The 24542-nt window shown below is 44.2% G+C and overlaps 1 protein-coding gene across 2 annotated transcripts; it reads right to left on the bottom strand.

Annotated features, from left to right (window-relative positions):
- Nucleotides 1–1574: 1574 nt before the first annotated feature.
- Nucleotides 1575–23102, bottom strand: LOC120930944 (transmembrane 4 L6 family member 4-like). Of its 2 annotated transcripts, none has more exons than XM_040342076.1 (5): nucleotides 22858–23102; nucleotides 17393–17458; nucleotides 9244–9413; nucleotides 4782–4992; nucleotides 1575–1886 (listed from the first exon to the last, which is right to left on the bottom strand). In XM_040342076.1, the coding sequence occupies exons 1-4, from the start codon at nucleotides 23038–23040 to the stop codon at nucleotides 4794–4796; spliced, it is 618 nt and encodes a 205-aa protein (XP_040198010.1). In that variant the 5' UTR covers nucleotides 23041–23102; the 3' UTR covers nucleotides 1575–1886; nucleotides 4782–4793. The 2 variants fall into 2 exon arrangements, with proteins under 2 accessions (XP_040198010.1, XP_040198009.1); XM_040342075.1 differs by having other exon boundaries at nucleotides 1575–1866.
- Between the last annotated feature and the right edge of the window lie 1440 nt (nucleotides 23103–24542).

Below are 24542 nucleotides of genomic sequence, written 5' to 3'. Positions count from 1 at the left end.
TGAGGTGTCTTGGAGAAGCTCGGGAGCCAACACTAGGGGTCATGGGAAGCTGGTAAGCCTGAGCTGGGCCACTTGGAGCAGCTCTGAAGGTGGAATTGGGAGTTTCTTTAACCAGAACTGGTGTCTAGGTACAAATTTCTAGGGTCTAATGCCGCCTACACACGATCGGAATTTCCGACAATAAAAGCGTAGATTTTTTTTCTGATGGATGTTGGCTCAAACTTGTCTTGCATACACACGGTCACACAACTGTTGCTCCGAAATTCCGATCGCCAAGAACACAGTGACGTACAACACTACAACGAGCCGAGAAAAATGAAGTTCAATGATTGCGAGCATGCGTCAAATTGATTCCGATCATGCGTAGAATTTCTGTGCGTTGAAATTGGATACACAGGATCAGAATTTCTGACAAGAACTTGAATTGAAATTGAATTTGCGACAGCAAATGTCCGATGGAGCCTACATATGGTCGGAATATCCGACCAAAAGCTCACATTGAACATTTGTTGTCAGAAATTCCAATCGCGTGTACGCGGCATAAGAGTATCGGTGAAGTAAGAGCTGGGGATTTGGAGCAGGTCTGAAGCTGGAGATGAAGGTCTTGGAGCAATTTTGAAGCTGAGTTGGAGATTTACTAGAACTGGAGCACTCAGAATTAGACATGTGCAATTCGTTTAGTTTCAAATTTGTTTTTAACAAATTTTTAGAAATTCGTTAATTTCGAAATTTCCGATTTTTTTTAATTTCCGAATTTAAAAGTCGGGGCTACTTGGGTGCCAGAACTAGCAAACATACAATATGGTATGACTAACCCTAGTCTGTTGTTCCATAATATTCCAATCATTTCATATTATTGTATAAAGAATGTAGCAGGATGAGTAATGCCGCGTACACACGATCGTTTTTCGGCATAAAAAAAAACAACGTTTTTAAAAACGTCATTTAAAATGATCGTGTGTGGGCTTCACATAGTTTTTCGGCTTCTGAAAAACGACAAAAAAAAAATCCGAACATGCTACATTTTTTCACGTCGTTTTTTAAAATGTTGTTTTTCGTGTTGTTTAAAATGATCGTGTGTAGGCAAAAACAAAGTTTTAAACCCGCGCATGCCCAGAAGCAAGTTATGAGACGGGAGCGCTCGTTCAGGTAAAACTACCGTTCATAATGGAGTAAGCACATTCATCACGCTGTAACAGATAAAAAATCGCAAATCGTCTTTTACTAACACGGAATCAGCTAAAATCAGCCCAAAGGCGAATAGAACTTTCCCTTTAGAGTGCCGTCGTACGTGGTGTACGTCACCGCGCTTTATTCATCATTTTTCAAAAACGATGGTGTGATGAGCAACATCGTTTTTAATGATGAAGTTGGAAAAGCGTTGTTTTTTGGACATGCTGAGAAACAACATTTTTTCTCATGCCGAAAAAAGATCGTGTGTACGCGGCATAAGACTTAAGCTAGCTAAAGAGATATAGGGCCAGGAACTCTGGTGGAGGGCAGTTGCCTTAGTTCAGTCTGGAGTGAATTAACCCTTTAAAATGGAAGCATTAGGAATAACTTTAAACATATCATACATTTCTACATCTCAGTTTATTCACAACTTAACATCAATATACATGATAAAAAATCAGGAATAGAAAACCTATATAAACATCTGGAATAATTTCCCAGAATTCTCTCTGCTAGAGAAGCCTTCATTGTGTCTCATGGTGTATAGATCACCTTTTCATTCCCTCTTCATTGCACACAAGAGATTAACAGGTGCTCAGGTCCAAAGGATCAACCTTTGTGGTGGGCGGAGCTATGGAAGGTGGGAGGAGGAGCTTCTGATGGGTCAGCCAGCAAATTAAAATAATTCTCAATCTGCATGAAAAAAAAAGAAACTACACATTTTATGTAAAATATGTTTAGTTATGTTACATTCATTTAGACATATGAGCCCGGATTCAAGTAGAGCATCGCATCTCACGTAACATTGAGAGGCAAGAACAGTATTCACAAAGCACTCGCTCCCAACGTTGCACCGGCGTAACGTAAATTGTCCGGCGTAAGCCCGCCTAATTCAAAGTAGGAAGGAAGTGGGTGTGATCCATTTAAACGAAGCTTGACCCCATGCAGATGATGGGCTGAACGAAGGGCGCATGCGCGCGCATGCTCACAATCACGTCGAATTTACTCCCTAAGATACGACGGCTCAATGGCTACGACGTGAATGTAACCTACGCCCAGCCCCATTCACGTACGACTTACGTAAACGACGTAAAATGCGACTGCTGTTCCGTCGTCCATACCTTTGCATGGGATGCGCCTCCTATAGGTGGAATAACTTTACGCCGGACCTACGCCTTACATAAACGGCGTATACTACTGCGACGGGCGCAAGTACGTTCGTGAATCGGCGTATCTCGGTCATTTGCATATTCGACGCGTAAATCAATGGAAGCGCCCCTTGCAGCCCGCGTAAATATGCGCACAGGCTCCGACGGCGTAGGAAACTTACGTCGGTCGGATGTCGCCACATTTCAGGCGTATCTAGCATTAGGAATCAGGCGCATAGATACGACGGCGCATCTGTGCACTTACGCGACGTATATAAAGATACGTCGGCGTAAGTGCTTTGAGAATCCGGGCCATTATGTTCAGCTATAAAACATTAACGGGGGGGATTTACTAGAACTGGAGAGTGCTGCAAAATCTGGTGCAGCTGTGCGTGGGAGCCAATCAGATTCTAAATAAGCTTTGAAAATAAAGCCTCAAAGCTGATTGGTTTCTATGTAGAGTTGCACCAGATTTTGCACGCTCTAGTTTTAATTAATCTCCCCCATTGTGCCATGTTACCTTATGTTATGTTCTTTTACTTTCTATTCAATATTTTATTGTATTCAGTTAAAGCGGAGGTACACCCTAAAAACATTTCTACATTAAAAAGTTCTTTGAAATAAATAAAAAAACATAGAAAAAATATATTTTTTACTTACCAGAAACCCCTGTTGCTAGGCAATCTTCCTAATCTGCCTCTTCCTAGTCCGTGGTGCTGTTCCACCACTTCCTCCTCTTCGGTGAGCTCCCCCGTTGTCTTCTGGGACCTGTGTGTGTCCCAGAAGACGACGGGGCCATTAACAATGCGCATGCGCAGTAGGAAACGGGCAGTGAAGCCACAAGGCTCCACTGCCGGTTTCCCTTAGTTGCAATGGCGGTGCCAGCATCCGGTCCGATGGATGGATCGGCCTTAGGGGGGTCGTCATCTGGGCTTGCTGGACAGGTAAGTGCCCTTATTAAAAGTCAGCAGCTACAGTGTTTGTAGTTGCAGACTTAAAAAAACAAAAACGGCTGGAACACCACTTTAAGTGATGTTACGTTTTATGTTCAGTTACATTACCGTATTTATCGGCGTATACCGTGCACCTTTTTGCCCTGAAAATCAGGGCAAAATCGTGGGTGCGCGATATACGCCGATACCCGCTTTCCCGCGCCGAGTTTGAATACTGCGCCGACATATACCGAGCGCAGTACACTCGTGTATAGTCGGCCAGTCTCGGCTCCTCTCGCACTGACGTCCTGGACGTAGAGGACGTGAGCGCGAGAGTAGCCGAGCATTGCCGACTATACGCGAGTGTACTGCGCTCTGTATATGTCGTCGCAGTATTCAAACTCGGCGCGGGAAACGAGCGGGGAGGATGCGAGGACTAAGCAGAAGGACGCCGGACCCGACAAAGAGGACACCCGAAGCCGCAGAAGGACGCCGGACCCGACGAAGAGGACACCCGAAGCCGCAGACGGACGCCGGACCCGACGAGGCCGCCGATGGACGCCGCGCAAGACACCAAAACTGTAAGTACAAAAAATCTTTTTTCCACAGGAATTTCGGGCAACTTTAGGGGTGCGCGCTATACGCGGGAGCACGCTATACCCCAATAAATACGGTACTTTATGATGTATTAAAGCGGAGTTCCGGCAAAAAATTTTTTTTAAAAGTCAGCAGCTACAAAAAGTGTAGCTGCTGACTTTTAATAATCGGACACTCACCTGTCCCACGGTCCAGCGATGCGGGCGTTCAAAGCCCCGCACCTCTCCGCGGTCCCAGCATTCTTACTGTGGGCGCCCGGCTGTGGCTTCACAGCCAGGCACGCACTGCACATGTGTGAGCCGTGTTGTGAATGGCCGGACAATCTTCTGGGACCTGTGACATGTCCCAAAAGATTGCAGGGAGGGAGAGGGGAGAGGTGAACTTCCTTCTGGCCCCGCAGAGCCCTGGGAGCCCCTAAAATAATTTTCAGGTTTTAGGGAACCCTTACTGAAGCCAATTCATCTGGGAGCAATGGGAATAATGCCCTATACATTGGTAGTCAATAGGAATAATAAAACCCTTGCAGTGGTAGTCAGAATGTCACCCTTATAGATGGCAAAAAAGATCAATGGTGTCATGCCGCAGGCTTTGTCAAGTGGCATTGGTTTGGAACTATGCAGGCTTCATCAGATAGAAGGTCAATCAACCACAGCTCAAGGAACCACTAGCAACCTCTGGAGGAACCCTAGGGTTCCACAGAATCCTGGTTGAGAATAGCTGGCTTAGTAGATCTATGAACTGGAGTATGTATAGTGACACTTTTTTACAACCACAGTTTGTATAGTGACACTATTTTACAACTTTTATGACACTTTTTTACAGCAGGCTTGTTCCTGAAAGTACTAAAGCCAGTAGTTTAGATGGATAGCTTGGTAGCTAGCAATTTTACACTATTTGTCGGAGTTCCTTTAATTGTGAGTAGCAGTCATACCTGTGCTAGTGGTTAATCCAAGTCACTTTTATCACCGCAGGTCCCGCAGAGGCAGCCAAAGAGCCCATTCAACACCTGGATGGTACAGAGGATGAGGGAGATGCCAGAAGCAAACAGCACCAGGGAGAACAGGGCGACATTGAAAGCCACCACTTCTTCGGGGTAGACGCAGGTGCTCCAGATATTTGTGTTGAACAGGTAATTGTCATCGCTGCAGGAGAGAACGAAAAAAACAACAAATGTTATTTAGCCTCCTAATAAAAGGGGCATTGATAAGTTTGAGCAGGACTGAAAGAGCTCCTTTACCCCCTTAGTGTAATCAGGGCCGGCCTTTGGGGTGTGTGAGCTGTGCGGCTGCACAGGGCGCCATGGGCAACAGGGGCGCCCTGCGGCCAGAGCCGTACTAGGTTGGGGGTGGGCTGCACCGGGGTGCCACACACTGGGGAAGCCCCCCCTCCGTGACTTAAGTGGTGACACCGCCACCGCCACTCCGTGACTTTAGGCAGCACCGCGGCAAATAAGAGCTGCAGAGAGACTCTAGGCACAGGCAGATACCGCGATACAAAGGGGGAGGGGAGCGGGGTGACATCGCTGCACCATCGATCCCCCTCCTCTCACGGCCATGGCTGAGCTGTCCTGATTAGTGGTATTCGGCACTTCTCACAGAACACCTGATGTCACACAGGCACAGCCGAGTAAAGCCGCCTCCCCCTCCTCTCTGTTTATGTGTACAGAGGGGGAGGGGACCTTCTGTGCATGTGCTGCCGCACGCTGATCTGAGGTACTGAATGGGAGGAGTTTGCACTGAGGGGGTTTGTGTAATGTAAAGGGGTCCAGTGATGCAGGGTGCTGTGTAATGTAAAGGGGTCCAGAGGTGCAGGGGGATGTGTAATGTAAAGGGGTCCAGAGGTGCAGGGGGATGTGTAATGTAAAGGGGTGCAAACTGTTAAAAATATTGCAAATATTTTTTTCCTCTTTGTGTATGTTTAGGTGACCAGGGGGCGAGGGGTGAAGATGGGGGGGGGGCAACAGGATTAGCTCGCACAGGGCGCCTGAACACCTAAGGCCAGCCCTGAGTGTAATACCTAAAAACTTTCAGGGCCCAGGGGGCACAGCTGGCTGAAGTTGACATGGTGGGGAGTCCTAACCCTGCTTGCCCATTGTAGGGTTAGCCTCTTGTTTAGTAGTAACCATGGTTAAAGATCCACTACAGACAACATTGAAAAATTTAAACCGGGTTCTATTTTTTTCACCGATAGGAAAAAAACGATGGGGCCCACACACGATCGGTTCGTCCGATGAAAACAGTCCATCGGGCCGTTTTCATCAGACGAACCGATCGTGTGTACAGGGCATTACTGTTTAACCGAGCGTGTGATGTCTGAGCATACAGCCAAGATAGCTAACATTGCTGATTGGAGGAAAGGCACACAGCCCCTCTCATCATAGGCAGAGACTCTTAGGCCTCGTACAGACGAGGGGTTTACCGCTGGAAACGGTCCGCCGGACCGTTTCCGGTGGACATTCCTCCTCCGGATTTTGATCCGATGGCTTGTACACACCATCGGATCAAAATCCGCGCGGAAAACATCCGCAGTCACGTGTCGCGCCGTCGATGACGCGGCGACGTGCGCGACACTGGAAGGTAAATACTTCCATGCATGCGTCGAATCATTACGACGCATGCGAGGGATGGGAGCGGACGGACTGATCCGGTGAGTCTGTACAGACGACTGGATCAGTCCGCTGGACTGGATTCCAGCAGATAGATTTCTTAGCATGCTACAAAATTTTTATCCGCTGGGAATCCGTCGGCTGGATTTTTATCCGCCGAAAATTGTCCGCTCGGGCCTACACACGACCGGATTTATCCGCTGGAACTGATCCGCGGATAAATCCCAGCGGATAGATCCGGTCATGTGTACGGGGCCTTAGAGGTGTTTTGTAATAGGGCCAGCTCCCTGCTAATCTATTTTAGCAACCTCCCCTCAAAGAAGATTCAGGCTGCTTTTGTCTAAAGTGTCAGAGAATTTGTCAGGAGTTATCGGTCCAAAAATTACATTACATTAGTTCTGATAAAAGACTTATGCCGCGTACACACGATCATTTTTCAGCATGAAAAAAACGTTGTTTTTAAATAAAATCATTTAAAATGATCGTGTGTGGGCTTCACATCATTTTTCAGGTTCTGAAAAACAAAAACAAAAAATTCTCGAACATGCTGTATTTTTTAACGTAGTTTTAAACTATGTCGTTTTTCAGGTTGTAAAAAATGATCGTGTGTGAGCTAAAACGACGTTAAAAACCAGCGCATGCTCAGAAGCAAGTTATGAGACGGGAGCGCTCGTTCTGGTAAAACTACCGTTCATAATGGAGTAAGCACATTCATCACGCTGTAACAGACAGAAAAGCGCAAATCGTCTTTTACTAATACGGAATCAGCTAAAGCAGCCCAAAGGCGAATAGAACTTCCCCTTTATAGTGCCGTCGTACGTGTTGTACGTCACCGCGCTTTGCTAGAGCATTTTTTTAAAACGATGGTGTGTGGGCAACGCCGTTTTAATGATGAAGTTGGAAAAACTTTGTTTTTTCGCCGTGCTGAAAAACTTTGGGCCAGATTCACAGCGGAGATACGACGGAGTATCTCAGATACTCCGTCGTATCTCTCAGAGTATCTAAGCGACTGATTCATAGAATCAGTTACGCATAGATATCCCTTAGATCCGACAGGTGTATTTGTTTTACACTGTCGGATCTTAGGATGCAATACCGCGGCCGCCGCTGGGGGGAGTTCGCGTTGTAAACCAGCGTCGGGTATGCAAATTAGTAGTTACGGCGATCCACGACGTTTTTTTGCGTTCGCTACGTCGCTGCTAGTCTAGTTTCCCGTCGCAAAGTTAGTCGTCGTTTTAGGTGCCCTAACTTTACACAGCACACGTATGTGCTGTATAAAGTATGGCCGTCGTTCCCGCGTCGAAATTTAAAAATGTTTCCTTCTTGCGAAAGACGTCCGGGAATACCGAAGTACGCTACGCACGTCGCCGTTCAAAAAAAAATGACGTCACTTCGCGCAAAGCGGGAAATTCAAAAGGGAGTATGCGCAGTAGGTCCGGCGCGGGAGCGCGCCTATATTAAATGGCACACGCCCCTTTGAATTATGCAGGCTTACGCCGGAGGCCGCCGGCGGAAGTTTTCTTGCAAGTGCTTTGTGAATCAGGCACTTGCGGCGGTGTAACGTATCTACGATACGTTACGCCGCCGCGATTCTACGTGAATCTGGCCCCTTGTTTTTTTCATGCTGAAAAATGATCGTGTGTACGCGGCATTAGGATAAGGTGAAGCCTTAACTTCTGCTAAGTCTCACCTACAGCATTCTACTACCCCCGATGTTCAAATGTTAATAGACATAACTTCAGTGGGTACCAGAGGCCATTGGACTTGACATTTGGTCATAGGAAACCTAATATTGACTTGGGCTGGAGTTGAGGTCCCATATACAGTCAGGACTTTGGATCCAAAGGTGACACAAAAATTTCATAGGGTTCAGTTAGAAGACTTAAAGCGGGGATTCACCCTATAAACGCAAAAAAATTTTTTTTTTTTCTTCTACCATAAAATCAGGCATTGTAGCGCGAGCTACAGTATGCCTGTCCCGATTTTTTTATCCCCGTACTCACCGTGTACTCGTACATCGAAGATACCGACTCCCCTCTGGGAATGGGCGTGCCTATGGAGACGGAGGATGATTGACGGCCGGCTCTGGCGCGTCACGCTTCTCCGGAAATAGCCGAAATAGGCTTGGCTCTTCACGGCGCCTGCGCATAGCCTGTGCGCAGGCGCCGTGAAGAGCCGAGACCTACTCCGGCTGTCTTCGGGGAGAGTGACGTGCCAGGGCCGGCCGTCAATCATCCTCCCTCTCCATAGGCACGCCCATTCCCCGCGGGAGCCGAAATCTTTAATGTACGCGTACAAGGTGAGTACGGGGGTAAAAAAATCGGGACAGGCATACTGTAGCTCGCGCTACAATGCCTGTCTCGATGGAAAAATCATGTCAGTGAGGGTGAACTACCGCTTTAAGGCCACCCAAAGTGCTGCTTTGTTGTTACTGCTATTACCTTAAGTGTAATATGCTGCATTGTTGTTATTGCTATGCCTATTGCGATGTCCAAAAATTACATAGAGTTCAGTTAAAAGCCAAAATGCTGCATTGTTGTTATTGTTTACACACACAGATCCATGGTCCTGCCGTGATTGCGGGCAATCGCGGGTGCCAGGCGGACATCGCGGGCACGCGCACCGGGTCCCGAGCAATGCGGCGGGGGCGTTGCGCGCGCCCTAGCCGCCCGGGAATGCAACGACGTCATATGACGTCCAGTCTGAAGGAGGAAGGGTTCTCGCCGACCACATTTTACAATGACTCGGTGGGGAACATGTTAAGGTTTAGATGATTAGCAGCTCTTACCTGAAATCTTTTAGCTCCGAGTCAAAGGGTCGGCCCCATTTGAGCTGAGTAAAGTTTTGGAGAGCCCGGTATTGGCATACTGGTCCTTTCACCATGCCCACAATGGATACGACAAAACCGTACAGCGCTCCAGCCAAGCCAATAGCTGCAAAGATGATTGACAGGAACATCTACAAGAGAAAAGGGGGTATATATGTCATGCACCAATTCCAAATATTAATTGTTACGATTTTAAACTTTAACTCCAAACAAAACATTTCATGGATAGTTTTGAAGAGAGAAAGGAAGGATTTGATCATCTGTCCTGTGTGGTCTCCGGAACAAGAAGTTGGCCAACATTTCCCCAACTCAGACACAAATGGCAATATAAACCTCTACTTTTCTCTTTTTATCAGTACTGTTAACCACTTGCTTACTGGGCACATATACCCCCTTCCTGACAATTGCGCGGTGGCTCCCAAACAGAATTGACGTCCTTTTTTCCCCACAAATAAAGCTTTCTTTTGGTGGTATTTGATCACCTCTGTGGTTTTTATTTTTTGCGCTATAAACAAAAATAGAGCGACAATTTTGAAAAAAAAATATATTTTTTACTTGTTGCTGTAATAAATAGCTAAATTAAAAAAAAAAAAAAAAAAAAATTCTCAGTCTAGGCCGATACGTATTCTACATTTTTGGTAAAAAAAATAAAAATCGCAATAAGCGACTGGTTTGCGCAAAAGTTATAGCGCCTACAAAATAGGGGACATAATTATTTTTATTTTTTTTACTAGTAATGGCGGCGATCTGCGATTTTTATCGGTACTGCAACATTATGGCGGACACATCGGACACTTTTGACACATTTTTGGCACCATTTACATTTATACTGCGATCAGTGCTATAAATATGCACTAATTACTGTATAAATGTGACTGGCATTGAAGGGGTTAACACTAGGGGGTGAGGAAGGGGTTAAATGTGTACCCTATATAGTGTTACTAACTGTGGGGGGGGGGACTGACTGGGGGAGATGACCGATCTATGTCCCTATGTACTATGTTTACACACACAGATCCACGTCCTTGTCTCTGTAACCGCTGATCGCGGGAGCCTGGCGGACATCGTGGCCGCCAGGCACGCGCATCGGCATCCGAGTGATGCGGCGGGCGCGCGCGCCGCTCCCAGTGGCCAGGAGGAACGGAGGCCGTAAAGGGTGCTCCACTGGTTCAGTTATCAGCTGGGTTGCCTCTACGATCTCCGGGTACACGGGCTGGATGCTGGAGTCCTGCTTCCTTCCAGACGGCTGGTCTCTCGGTGGATCCAGGCCCAGGCTTCTGGCCGAACAGTACGGCTGTACTCTGTCAGCAGCTCCGCAGAGGAGAGAAGTGCAGGTCCCAAGAGAGCGAGAGTAGCCCCTCCCTTCCCTTCAGTAGCCTTTCCGATCCTTCTGAGTGGCTGAGCAGAATTGTCACGTGTTCCAGTGGTGCAGAGCATTGCGGGAAGTGTAGTCTGTTCCCTCCTAAGAGTCAATGGAGTCCATATCTCCTGCTACTCGCAGTCCCGCAATGCATAATTTTATAACAATGTCTAACATATTTACAAATGTGGATAAAGTTCCAGCGGGGATGACCTGTCGTAAGGCTCTGACAGGATGACCCCGCTACACATGTAAAATAATATACCTGTATTTATCGGAGTATAACACGTAGACATGTGCACTGCCAAAAAAATAGTTTTTTTCGTTTATGTTATTTTGGTTTTTTTTCGTAAATTCGTGAAATTCGAAAAATTCTTTTTTTCCGTTTTTGTTTCATTCATTTTTCGTTTTTTCGGAAATTCTGAAATTTCTAAAAAATATATTTTTTCCGTTTTATTCTTTTTTTTGCTTTTTTCGTAAATTCGGAAAATTTCCGTATTTCCGAAAAAGCAAAAAACTGAAAAAACAAATGAAACGAAAAAAAAACAAATGAAACGAAAAAAAAAAAACGAATGAAACAAAAAAAAAATAAGAATTCTCGGAAATTCTGAAATTTACGAATTTTCGAAATTTTTCAATTTTCGAAATTTCGAATTTTTGAAATTTCGAATTTTTTAATTTTCGAATTTTTCAATTTTCAAATTTTTGACTTTCGGTTTTCGGATTTTTCAATTTCGAATTCTTTAATTTTCGAAATTTCGTATTTTCGAAGTTTCGTATTTCGAATTTTGGAATTTTTTAATTTTCGAAATTTCAAGTTTTTTATTTTTCAATTTTCGAAATACGAAAATTCGGAAATACGAAAATATTAGTAAATACGAAAATTCGGAAATACCAAATCTCGAAAAATTCGAAAATACGAAAATTCGGAAATACCAAATCTCGAAAAAACGAAAATTCGGAAATTCGAAATTTCGAAAATTTTCGAATTTTTCAATTTCGAATTTTCGAAATTCGTAAATACGAACATTCGGAAATACGAAAATTCGGAAATTTAAAAATTCGAAATTTAAAACATTTTTTTCAATTTTCGATTTTTTCAATTTTCGAATTTCGAATTTTTCAATTTTCGAGATTCGGAAATTGAAAAATTCTAAATTGGAAAAGTGAAAAATTCGAAAATTAAAAAATTCCAAATTTGAAGAATTCTAAAATTTCGATTTTAAAATTTTCGAAATTTCGAACTTCGATTTTTTTCAATTTTCAAATTTCGAATTGTTCAAATTTCGAATTTTCGTATTTCCACATTTCGAATTTTCGAAATTCATAAATACGAAAATTCGAAAATTCGAAATTCGGAAATTGAAAAATTCGAAATGTGAAAAATTCGAAATGTGAAAAATTCGAAATGTGAAAAATTCAAAATCTGAAAAATTCAAAATTCGAAAGTTGAAAAATTCGAAAATTGAAAAATTCGAAAATTCTAAACTTGAAAAATTCGAAAATTGAAAAATTCGAAAATGGAAAAATTCAAAATTGAAAAATTCGAAAATTCGGAATTTCGAAAATTGAAAAATGTTCGTATTTCCGAATTTCCGAAAATCCGAATTTCCGAAATTCGTAAATACGAAAATTCGAGAAAAAAACGGAAATACGAAAATTCTTAAATACGAATTTTCAAAAATATGAAAATTCGTAAATACGAAAATTCTTAAATACGAATTTTCGGAAATACGAAAATTCATAAATAAAAAATTTGTAAATACGAAAATTCGTAATTAACGAATTTCAGAATTTTCGTAAAAAGACGAATTAGAAACAAAACGAATTGCACATGTCTAATAACACGTACCCTAACTTTAAGAGGGAAGTTTCAGGAAAAAAACTTTCCACTGCCCCCTGCACATTACACAGACTCCCTGCATGGGACACAGACCCCCATTCATTTTAAAGCCCCCCTGCACTCCCAGGAGGCCCCCAGTCTCCTGGGTCAGCATTGCCAGCTTACTCTAAAGTTGAGGAAACATCACTGTCAGCCTCTTCTCATACACCGCTCCTCCCGTGTCACTGTCTTAAATCAAAGCTTCTAAAAACCTCAATTAACACCGTTCTTTTGTGGACCCGGTCATGTAACTGCTCTCCTCTTCTGATTCATTGATGGTCACATGAGCGCTCTCCTCCTCCAATCAAAAGCTACACTCGAGGAGGCAGAGCAGGAGCAGGAGAGCGGCCAGAAAGAGCGGCGTTGAGGTATTTAAAGGCTTCCATTTACATTGAGGATGGCACAGGAGGAGCAGTGTATGAGAAAGGACTGGCAGTAACATTTTCTTAACTTTAAGGTATGCTGGCAGTGCTGTCCCAGGGCCAGGAGAGGAGGGGCAGCCGGCCTGACACCCCCCCCCCCCCCCAATGGGTGGCACTGGGGCGGACCGCCCCCCGTTGGTAATAAAAAAAGAATATTGTAGTATAACACGAAGGCACAGATAAGCCTCTATTTTCAGGGGAAAAAAGTGCATGTTATACGCCAATAAATACAGTAATAAAATATAAAATAATTCAATAATGCCAACTGCATAGTAGTTAGCATAAAATGTATATTATAGAAAGGTATAGAACAGTGCTGCATAGTATAGTACAGGGTGGGCCATTTATATGGATACACCTTAATAACATGGGAATGGTTGGTGATATTAACTTCCTGTTTGTGGCACATTAGTATATGTGAGGGGGGAAACTTTTCAAGATGGGTGGTGACCATGGCGGCCATTTTGAAGTCGGCCATTTTGAATCCAACTTTTGTTTTTTCAATAGGAAGAGGGTCACGTGACACATCAAACTTATTGGGAATTTCACAAGAAAAACAATTAGAAAATGAAAGAAAAACAATTATTCTTTCATGAGTTATTTACAAGTTTCTGACCACTTATAAAATGTGTTCAATGTGCTCTCCAGTGACATGCGGCGAGTGCTACGCTGTGGGCTCTTGCTGAATGAAGCTAGGACAGCCACTGATGTTTCTTCATTAGACCCCTTTCACACTGGATACGCCTATAGTGGAGCGTTAAAATCGCAGTAAAACACGCTATTTTACAGCGTTTTTAACGCGATTTTAACGCTCCACTATAGGCGTATCCAGTGTGAAAGGGGTCTAATGAAGAAACATCAGTGGCTGTCCTAGCTTCATTCAGCAAGAGCCCACAGCGTAGCACTCGCCGCATGTCACTGGAGAGCACATTGAACACATTTTATAAGTGATCACAAACTTGTAAATAACTCATGAAAGAATAAAATTACGTTAAAACCAAGCACACCATTGTTTGTCTTGTGAAATTCCCAATAAGTTTGATGTGTCACGTGACCCTCTTCCTATTGAAAAAACAAAAGTTGGATTCAAAATGGCCGACTTCAAAATGGCCGCCATGGTCACCACCCATCTTGAAAAGTTTCCCCCCTCACATATACCCATATATATCCCATGTTATTAAGGTGTATCCATATAAATGGCCCACCCTGTAGAGTGATTTAGCAATATACAATACTACAGTAGAAGCATTACACATTATAAAATATAAATATAAAAATACACTATTGAATAATAAAGTATAACTTTTTATAGTTACACAGTTTGTAATTTCACATGTGTGCAGATGTGCTGAAGGGCTCTTGCCAGCTTTTAAGACCCGGCAGAGACCTTTCTTACATCTGCAGATGTGTGGGGTTTCCCCTCGTAAGTAAGGAGGTCCCGGTTTCTTTGTTTTTTTTTGTGCATGGCTAGAAGAACCATACAACCGCATTGTACGGCTAATGGCTTAATATAATTTCACTGGAGTTCCCAGATTAACTGTACCTTACAAGGTAGTCGCCCTACCTGCTCTGCACACTTATATCCAGTAGGGGGCGCCAATGCAGATGTGATGAAAGCCTTAATGACCCCATGCAGGTGTGATGACTTCACCTGCACTTTCCATTATTGCACACGAGATAAGATAATTTATATTGCAGATGGTCAAGTGACTTTTTTATATCGCTAGAACAATGCTTCATCTGTTGTAAGGCAAGCAGAACTTTGGTCGGATGTTTCAAATTTCCCTTTTTATTTATTTATTTATTTTAGCTGGACTGGATGGACAGAAATACAAATCCTTTGGCTGGTAAAACTGCTCCCTCATATGTATTTTATCTGTGTGTTTAGCTTAAAGCGGGGGTTCTCCCTAAATTTTTTTTTTTTTTCCTAGCATCTCATTCAGCATACTAGCGTGAGCTACAGTATGCCTTTATATTTTTTTTTGGCGCCGTACTCACTGTGTAATCGCGTAGTAAAGTTTCAGGGGAATGGGCGTTCCTATGCAGAGGGCTCGTGATTGACGGCCGGCTATGGCGCGTCACGCTTCACGGAAATAGCCGAAATAGGTGTTTGCTCTTCACGGCGCCTGCGCAGTCAGCTCCGATGTCTGTGCGCAGGCGCCGTATAGCGCCGGGAAGAGCCGAGACCTACTCCGGCTATTTTCGTGAAGCGTGACGCGCCATAGCCGGCCGTCAATCACGAGCCCTCTGAATAGGAACGCCCATTCCCCCGCGGGGAGTCTGAAATTTTACTACGCGATTAAACAATGAGTACGGCGCCAAAAAAATATATAAAGGCATACTGTAGCTCGCGCTACTATGCTGAATGAGATGCTATAAAGTTTTTTTTAGGGTGAAACACCGCTTTAAAGAGTAACTCCACATCTAACTTCAAAATCTGACTTGTGTCTTGTTGCAGACTTCTGGGAAAATCAACAAACCAATCACACAAGCAGGAAATGACATTTCTGGGGGGGCGTTCTGTACAGCATCTGTGTACAGAAGGCCCCCCAGGTAGCCATATTGTATTGCATCTTACAGAGAATTTGCAGCGCTGCAGATTTAAAAGGAAAGGTGATTATAGTTAAAATTCCAATACAATATGGCTTAAGTAGCAATTGTATATGTTATATTATTATTTTTTATTTGATATTTTTTTCCCACTAAAGCGTAGTTACCCTTTAACTGCTTAACAACCCCTTCAAGCCGATATACATCGGCACAACTGGGCACAAGCACGTACCTGTACGTCGCCTTTAAGAGCCCAGCCGTGGGTCGCGAGCACGCCGGCGGCGGTGCGCTCGCGACCTGGTCCTGTGCTCCGTGACTACTCCCAGAGATGAGTCACAGAGCTGAAGAACGGGGAGAGGGAAGTGTAAACAAACCTTTCCCCGGTCTTCCTAGTTTGACTGTCACTGATCGTCTGTTACCTGTCATAGGGAACGACAATCAGTGATGTGGCACGCCAGGCCACGCCCCCACACAGTAAGAATCACTCTCTTAGGTCACACTTAACCCATTAGCGCCCCCTACAGGTTAACCCCTTCACTGCCAGTGTCATTTTCACAGTAAGGCCTCGTACACACGATCGGTTAAACAGAGGACAACGGTCTGATGGACCGTTTTCATCGGTCAAAACCGATTGTGTGTGGGCCCCATAGGTTATTTAACCATCGGTTAAAAAAAAGCAAACTTGCTTTAAATTTATCCGATGGATTTCTAACCGATAGGTCAAAACCGATCGTTTGTAGGCACAACCATCGGTTAAAAATCCACGCATGCTCAGAATCAAGTCGACACATGCTTAGAAGCATTGAACTTCATTTTTCACAGCACGTCGTTGTGTTTTACGTCACCGCGTTCTGACACAATCGTGTGTAGGCGCGACGGACCATCAGTCGGCTTCATCGGTTAACCGATGAAAACGGTCCATCGGTCCGTTCACATCGGATGGACTGATCGTGTGTACGAGGCTTTGTGCATTTTTATAGCACTTTTCGCTGTAAAAATTACGATGGCCCCAAAATAGTGTCAAAAGTGTCCGATGTGTCCGCCATAATGTCACAGTCATGATTAAAATCGCTGATCGCTGCCATAACTAGTAAAAAAAAAAAATTATTAATAAAAATGCCATAAAACTATCCCCTATTTTGTAGACGCTATAACTTTTGCGCAAACCAATCAATAAGCGCTTATTGCGATTTTTTTTTTACCAAAAATATGTACAAGAATACGTATCGGCCTAAACTGAGGAAAAACATGTTTGTTATATCTTTTTTGGGGATATTTATTATAGCAAAAAGTAAAAAATGTTGAATTTTTTTCAAAATTTTTGTTTATAGCACAAAAATTAAAAACCGCAGAGATGATCAAATACCACCAAAAGAAAGTTCTATTTGTGGGGAAAAAAGGATGCCAATTTTGTTTGGGAGCCACGTCGCACGACCGTGCAATTGTCAGTTAAAGCGACGCAGTGCTGAATCGCAAAAAGGGGCCTGGTCCTTTAGCTGCATATTGGATTATGGGAGTGCCCTGTACTATGGATCTGTGCTATGGTGGAAACTTTGATAGACAGATCACCCGTCCAATCCTGGGATGGGTGATCTATCTATCAAAGTTTCCCGGACAAGGGGAGAGAGGCTGTATATGACGGCTCGCGGCGGTGAACACAACTATTGAATTGAAAGCTGTTATGTTCCCTGCGCTTTGAACAACCAGGCGGGGGCGGCGACTCTCTTCTCCTCGCTCGCCCCCCTGCTCCCAGGCAGCCCACACTCGCCAGCCCTCAAAATTTACTCGCAAAATGCGAGCAGGAGAGTGTTAATTTTGAGGGCTGCATATATACAATACAATTAGCCTGTGAATAAACATCATGTGCCCTGCTATGTGTAATCAACATCCAATCACCCCACAGCGGTTGTTGCAGCATCCCTGCCGTCCTGTCGCTTGGATGTGAATGGCTGGAATCAGGACCTAGGGAAAAGTAATTAATAACAATGAAAATTAGTAAATTCAAGGAATAAACACATGGAATTCTTACCAATAAAACGTATGTATTTTTTATATGTACAGTATCTCACAAAAGTAAGTACACTCCTCACATTTTTATAAATATTTTATTATATCTTGTCATGTGACAACACTGAAGAAATTACACTTTGCTACAATGTATACAATGTAAAGTAGTGAGTGTACAGCTTGTATAACAGTGTAAATTTTCTGTCTCCTCAAAATAACTCAACACGCAGTCATTAATGTCTAAACCGCTGGCAACAAAAGTGAGTACACCCCTAAGTGAAAATGTCCAAATTGGGCCATTTTCCCTCCCCGGTGTCATGTGACTCGTTAGTGTTACAAGCTCTCATATGTGAATAGGGAGCAGGTGTGTTACATTTGGTGTTCTCGCTCTCACTCTCTCATACTGGTCAACATGGCACCTCAAGGCAAAGAACTTGCCAAGACCCTGAAACTGATTGGACTGCTTAGCTCTCATGCCAGAATGAAGCCTCTTCTAAAGATGATGCACAATAAAGCCTACAAACAGTTTGCTGAGGAGAAGCAGACTAAGGACATGGATTACTGGAACCATGTTCTGAGGTCTGATGAGACCAAGATAAACGTATTTGGTGTCAGATGGTGTCAGGCGTGTGTGGCGGCAACTTGGTAAGGAGTACAAAGACAAGTGTGTCCTGCCTACAGTCAGGCATGGTGGTGGGAGTGTCATGGTCTGGGGCTGCATGAGTGCTGCCGGCACTGGGGAGCTACAGATCATTGAGGGAACCATGAATTCCAAAATGTACTGTGACATACTGAAGCCGAGCATGATCCCCTCCCTTGAGAGACTGGGCCACAGGGTAGTATTCCAACATGATAAAGTCCCCAAACAAGAACACTGACTTGCTAAAGAAGCTCGGGGTAAAGGTGAAGGACTGGCCAAGCATGTCTCCAGACCTAAACCCTATTGAGCATCTGTGGGGCATTCTGAAATGCAACGTGGAGGAGCGTAAGGTCTCTAACACCTACCAGCTCTGTGATGTCATCATGGAGGAGTGGAAGAGAACTCCAGTGGCAACCTGTGAAGCTCTGGTGACCTCCATGCCCAAGAGGGTTAAGGCAGCTGGAAAATAATGGTGGCCACACAAAATATTGACACTTTGGACAATTTAACTTAGGGGTGTACTTACTTTTGTTGCCAGAGGTTTAGACATTAATGGCTGTGTGTTGAGTTATTTTGAGGGGACAGCAAATTTACACTGTTATACAAGCTGTACACTCACTACTTTACATTGTAGCAAAGTGTAATTTCTTTAAAATATTTACAAAAATGTGAGGTATGTATGTATATGTATATATATATGTGTATATATATATATATATATATATATATATATATATATATATATATATGTGTGTGTGTGTGTGTGTGTACAGTGGGTAAAATAGGTATTAACCAGTTCGGCCCCGGACCATTTTGCTGGTCAATGACCGGGCCACTTTTTGCGATTCGGCACTGCCTCGCTTTAACTGACAATTGCGCGGTCATGCGACGTGGCTCCCAAACAAAATTGGCCTCCTTTTTTTCCCACAAATAGAGCTTTCTTTTGGTGGTATTTGATCACCTCTGCGGTTTTTATTTTTTGCGCTATAAACAAAAATAGAGCGACAATTTTGAAAAAAAAATGAATATCTTTTGCTTTTTGCTATAATAAAATATCCCCCAAAAATATAAAAAAAACGTTTTTTTTCCTCAGTTTAGACCGACACGTATTCTTCTACCTATTTTTCATTCAAAAAAATCGCAATAAGCGTTTATTGATTGGTTTGCGCAATAATTATAGCGTCTACAAAATAGGGGATAGTTTTATGGCATTTTTATTAATATTTTTTTTTTACTAGTAATGGTGGCGATCAGCGATTTTTTTCGGTACTGCGACATTATGGCGGACACTTTGGACACTTTTGACACATTTTTGGGACCATTGGCATTTTTATAGCGATCAGTGCTATAAAAATGCATTGATTACTGTAAAAATGCCACTGGCAGGGAAAGGGTTAACACTAGGGGGCGAGGAAGGGGTTAATGATGTTCCCTGCGTGTGTTCTAACTGAAGGGGGGGTGAGACTGACTTAGGGAAATGACTGATCGCTGTTCATACATTGTATGAACATGCGATCAGTCATTTCTCCCCCTGACAGGACCGAGAGCTGTATGTTTACACACACAGCTCCCGATTCTCGCTCTGTAACGAGCGATCGCGGGGTGCCCGGCGGTGATCACGCGCGTCGGCACCAAGGGCGAGCCAGCGGCGCGCACGCGCCCCTAATGGCTGGAATGCGAAATGACGTATAGCTACATGATTTCGCGCAGCCGAGCCGACCCGTATAACTGCGGCGGCTGGTCGGCTAGTGGTTAAAAGTGTCATAATTTTTTAAGGTAAATATATTTCTAAAGGTACTATTGACATGAAATTTTTCCCACATGTCGGTAACAATTCATACATATAAAGAAACCAAAACAAAGTTCAGAAATTAAGTTATGTGTAATAAAATGAAACAGGGAAAATGTGTTGAATGCATAAAGAAAGGGAGGTGCAAAAAGGCACCAGCTGAAATCTATCAGTAATTAGAAAGCAAACCCGCCCCTTGTTAATGCAAATTAATATCAGCTGGTTCCAGTGCCGATCCTGACCTCCCTGGGGCCCTAAGCATAAAATAAGCCCCAAAATAAAATGACATGTCACATTAAAGTTGAGGGTGTTCTGCTGTTGGAAATGACATCTTACATTAAAGTGAGAAGACTCCTGTGACTGCTGACTTCTTACCTCTTCTCCCATGCAGCCAGCGAGTTGAGAAGCGGGGTGAGGGGCCAAAAATTACTTCTCACCAGGCGGGGTCTCTAGTAATTTGGGGGGCCCTCCGCAGCTTTTCGGGGCCCTAAGCGGCTTGCATAGTGAGCCTATAGGGCGGATCGGCCCTGGCTGGTTCAATCCCAACTGATGGCCTATAAAAAAGGTGTCTCATTACCAAGGTGGGTAAAAGCAAAGAGTTCTCTCAAGACCTTCACAACCTTCTTGTTGCAAAACATACTGATGGCTTTGGTTACAGAAGGATTTCTACATTTCTGAACGTTCCAGTGAGCACTTTTAGAAAATTAATATTTTGGGCCATAATCCAGAAGTGGAAAGAACACCATTTGACCATAAACCGGCCATGACCAGGTGCTACTCGCAAGATTTCTGTCAGAGGAGTGAAAAGAATTATCAGAAGAGTTGTCTAAGAGCCAAGGACCACTTTTGGAGAGCTTCAGAAAGACAAGTTTTTCCATGCAGGAGGTGCCTTGTAGCTGCCATTTCCAACAAAGGATTAAATACATTTCAGTTGGGGTGTTCAATACCTTTTTCCTGTGTCCTTCCATTTTATTACACATGACCTAATTTCTGAACTTATTTGTTTTGGTTTCTTTGTATGTATGGATTGCATGGGTTGTTACTGACATGTGGTAGAAATTTCATGTCAATAGCACATTTAGAAATATATTTACCTAGAGAAATGGTGACATGTAAACTGGGAGAGGAACAGCCAAACTCTGCTAATAAGGTGAGGTTGTAGAAGACAGTTTCATGTCACAGGTCACACCCTGTCAAGGCTTAGCATAGTAACAAGTAGGGTTGTCCCGATACCACTTTTTTAGGACCGAGTACAAGTACCGATACTTTTTTTCAAGTACTCGCCGATACCGAATACCGATACTTTTTTTTAAAATGTGTCCCCAAATGCAGCCATGTCCCCCCACAAATGCAGCCATGTCCCCCCACAGATGCAGCCATGTCCCCCCACATATGCAGCCATGTCCCCCACATATGCAGCCATGTCCCCCCACATATGCAGCAATGTCCCCCCACATATGCAGCCATGTCCCCCACATATGCAGCCATGTCCCCCCACATATTGCATCCATGTCCCCTACATATGCAGCCATGTCCCCCATATATGCAGCCATGTCCCCCACATATGCAGCAATGTCCCCCCACATATGCAGCCATGTCCCCCATATATCCTGCCATGTCACCCCATATATGCAGCCATGTCCCCCATATATCCAGCCATGTCCCCCACATATGCAGCCATGTCCCCCCCTATATCCAGCCATGTCCCCCATATATCAAGCCATGTCCCCCCATATATCCAGCCATGTCCCCCATATATCCAGCCATGTCCCCCATATATACAGGCATGTCCCCATATATCCAGCCATGTGCCCCATATATCCAGCCATGTCCCCCATAAATCCAGCCATGTCCCCCCATACCTAGATGCCGCCGCCGCCCCCGCATGGTTAATCAGCGTGCGGGGAACATTACAGCTTTCATTTGAATAGCTGTAGTGTTCCCCGCTGCGCCGCGTATAGACACTCCCCCTTGCTCGGGATTGGACAGATCACCCGAGCAAGGGGGAGCGTTTATACGCGGCGCGGCGGGAAACACTACAGCTATTCAAATGAAAGCTGTAATGTTCCCCGCACGCTGCTTAACCAGGCGGCGGCGGCGTTGTTGCGGTTTGCGGCGGCGGCATTCGTTGCGGCGGCGGCGTGGGCGGGTATCGGATGAGGCATCGGGGGCATTTGCGGGAGTACAAGTACTCCTGCAAATACTCGGTATCGGTCCTGATACCGATACTGGTATCGGTATCGGGACAACCCTAGTAACAAGACACAAGGTAGTAATACTGTATCAGAAAGGCTTCTCCCAGGCAAAATTTTCAAAGCAGCCATGGATTGCATGGGTTGTTACTGACATGTGGTGAAAATTTCATGTCAATAGCACATTTAGAAATATATTTACCTAGAGAAATGGTGACATGTAAACTGGGAGAGGAACAGCCAAACTCTGCTAATAAGGTGAGGTTGTAGAAGACAGTTTCATGTCACAGGTGACACCCTGGCAAGGCTTAGCATAGTAACAAGACATAAGGTAGTAATACTGTATCAGGAAGGCCTCTCCCAGGCAAAAATTTCAAAGCAGACTGGGGTTTCAAGATGTGCTGTTCAAGCTCTTTCTAACTTCCTATCTCTAAGTGCCCATTTACTTTATGCAGTGCATTAAACAGTGTTATGTTGCATGTTAACGCGTGTTGTGTCATAGCAGCTTTATAAAAATGAATAGGCTATGCAATGCACTCCAAAGCACTACTGTGTGTTGCTGTGCATCACAGCATGATACAATGCAGGTGCAATGGGATGGCATTGAAAATTATTGGCCTTGCAATGCAATAGCGCAGGCAATGAAAAATCAATTACCAATGAACCCACCCTTTAAATATTGTTTGATTTGGTACATGCACTTCCAAATAATAAATGACAATAAAATCAGTACCAGTAATCCGCCTCCGATGACTCCCCCCAGGTACAGAACTTCCGGAGTCATCTGATCGCCTGGGTTTTGTATGGGTTCAGTCTTCCATCCCGGGAAAAACTGGATTATGTTGCAGACTATGGCAATGGCAGCCATAGGGTAGAGAGTGATCCCAACAAACATGGAGCATTTTCCTGTACACATGGCGAGCAGTGGGCGATCCAAGCACAGAGTTCGGAAAAGGTGGAAAGAAACGAGACTGCGAGTAGATGGATCCTGGACTCTTATATCCTCACACCAGATCCAGCCCTCTGATAAAAATTACTCACATGATAGTGATGTTTGGACTGAAAAAATAACTTATTCCAGTGTTCTACGCATTATTTTGCATATGAAAGAATGACATAATGACAAACATGTGACAATATATGACAGGATGACCCAGAGATTTACAAGGCTAAAAAAAACTGCATGCAGCATTAGTAGCCTTGAAGAAGTGATCTTTAATCACCTGACTTGCTGTATCTATATAACCGTTACATGTGACATGCTTAATCTATGTGTGGGTAACCCAATAGACTCTAAAACATAAAACTTTTATTTTCATAAAAGTAAAAAAAAAATGGTTTTCTGTTGCATTTTTCAACACACGTACAGGAAAAATTAAAGCTCTGCTATGATATAGCTCAGGGGTAATCAAACTTTTCAGTAGGAGGGTCACATCCTATATTTTACAACTATTTATGGGCTGAAAAAAATCCCCATCAGAGTTCCCTTTTTTTTTCAGCGTCCCTATTAGAGTGCTACCTACATAAGGGTCCCCATCAGAGTGCTCCTTACATAAGGGTCCCCATCAGAGTGCTCCTTACATAAGGGTCCCCATCAGGGTGCTCCTTACATAAGGGTCCCCATCAGGGTGCTCCTTACATAAGGGTCCCCATCAGGGTGCTCCTTACATAAGTGTCCCCATCAGAGTGCTCCTTAAACCAGGGTCCCCATCAGAGTGCTCCATACACCAGAGTGCCCATCAGAGTGCTCCTTACATCAGGGTCCTCATCAGAGTACTCCTTACATCATGGTCCTCATTAGAGTACTCTTTACATCAGGGTCCTCATCAGAGTACTCCTTACATCAGGGTCCTCATCAGAGTGCTCCTTACATCAGGGTCCCCATCAGAATGCTCCTCACATTAGGGTCCCCATCAGAGTGCTCTTTACATCAGGGTGCTCCTTACATCAGGGTCCTCTTCAGAGTACTCCTTACATCAGGGTCCTCATCAGAGTGCTCCCTACATAAGGGTCCCCATGAGAGTGCTCCTTACATCAGAGTCCCCATACAGAGTGCTCCTTACATTAGGGTCCCCATCAGGGTGCTCCTTACACCTGGGTCCCTATTAGAGTGCTCCTTAAACCAGGGTCCCCATCAGAGTGCTCCATACACCAGAGTGCCCATCAGAGTGCTCCTTACACCAGGGTGCCCATCAGAGTGCTCCCTACATAAAGGTCACCATGAGAGTGCTCCTTACATCAGAGTCCCTATGCAGAGTGCTCCTTACATTAGGGTCCCTAGATTCCAATCAGAGTGCGCCTTACATCATCATAGTTCCATCAGTGCTCCTCACATCAGGGTCCCCATCAGAGTACTCCTTACAGTACATCAGGGTCCCTATTAGAGTCCCCCTTACACCAAGGTCCACATCAGATTCC

Source organism: Rana temporaria, chromosome 3 (genome assembly GCF_905171775.1).
Source record: "Rana temporaria chromosome 3, aRanTem1.1, whole genome shotgun sequence".
Classification (NCBI taxonomy): domain Eukaryota; kingdom Metazoa; phylum Chordata; class Amphibia; order Anura; family Ranidae; genus Rana; species Rana temporaria.
This window is presented reverse-complemented; position numbering and strand designations above follow the sequence as displayed.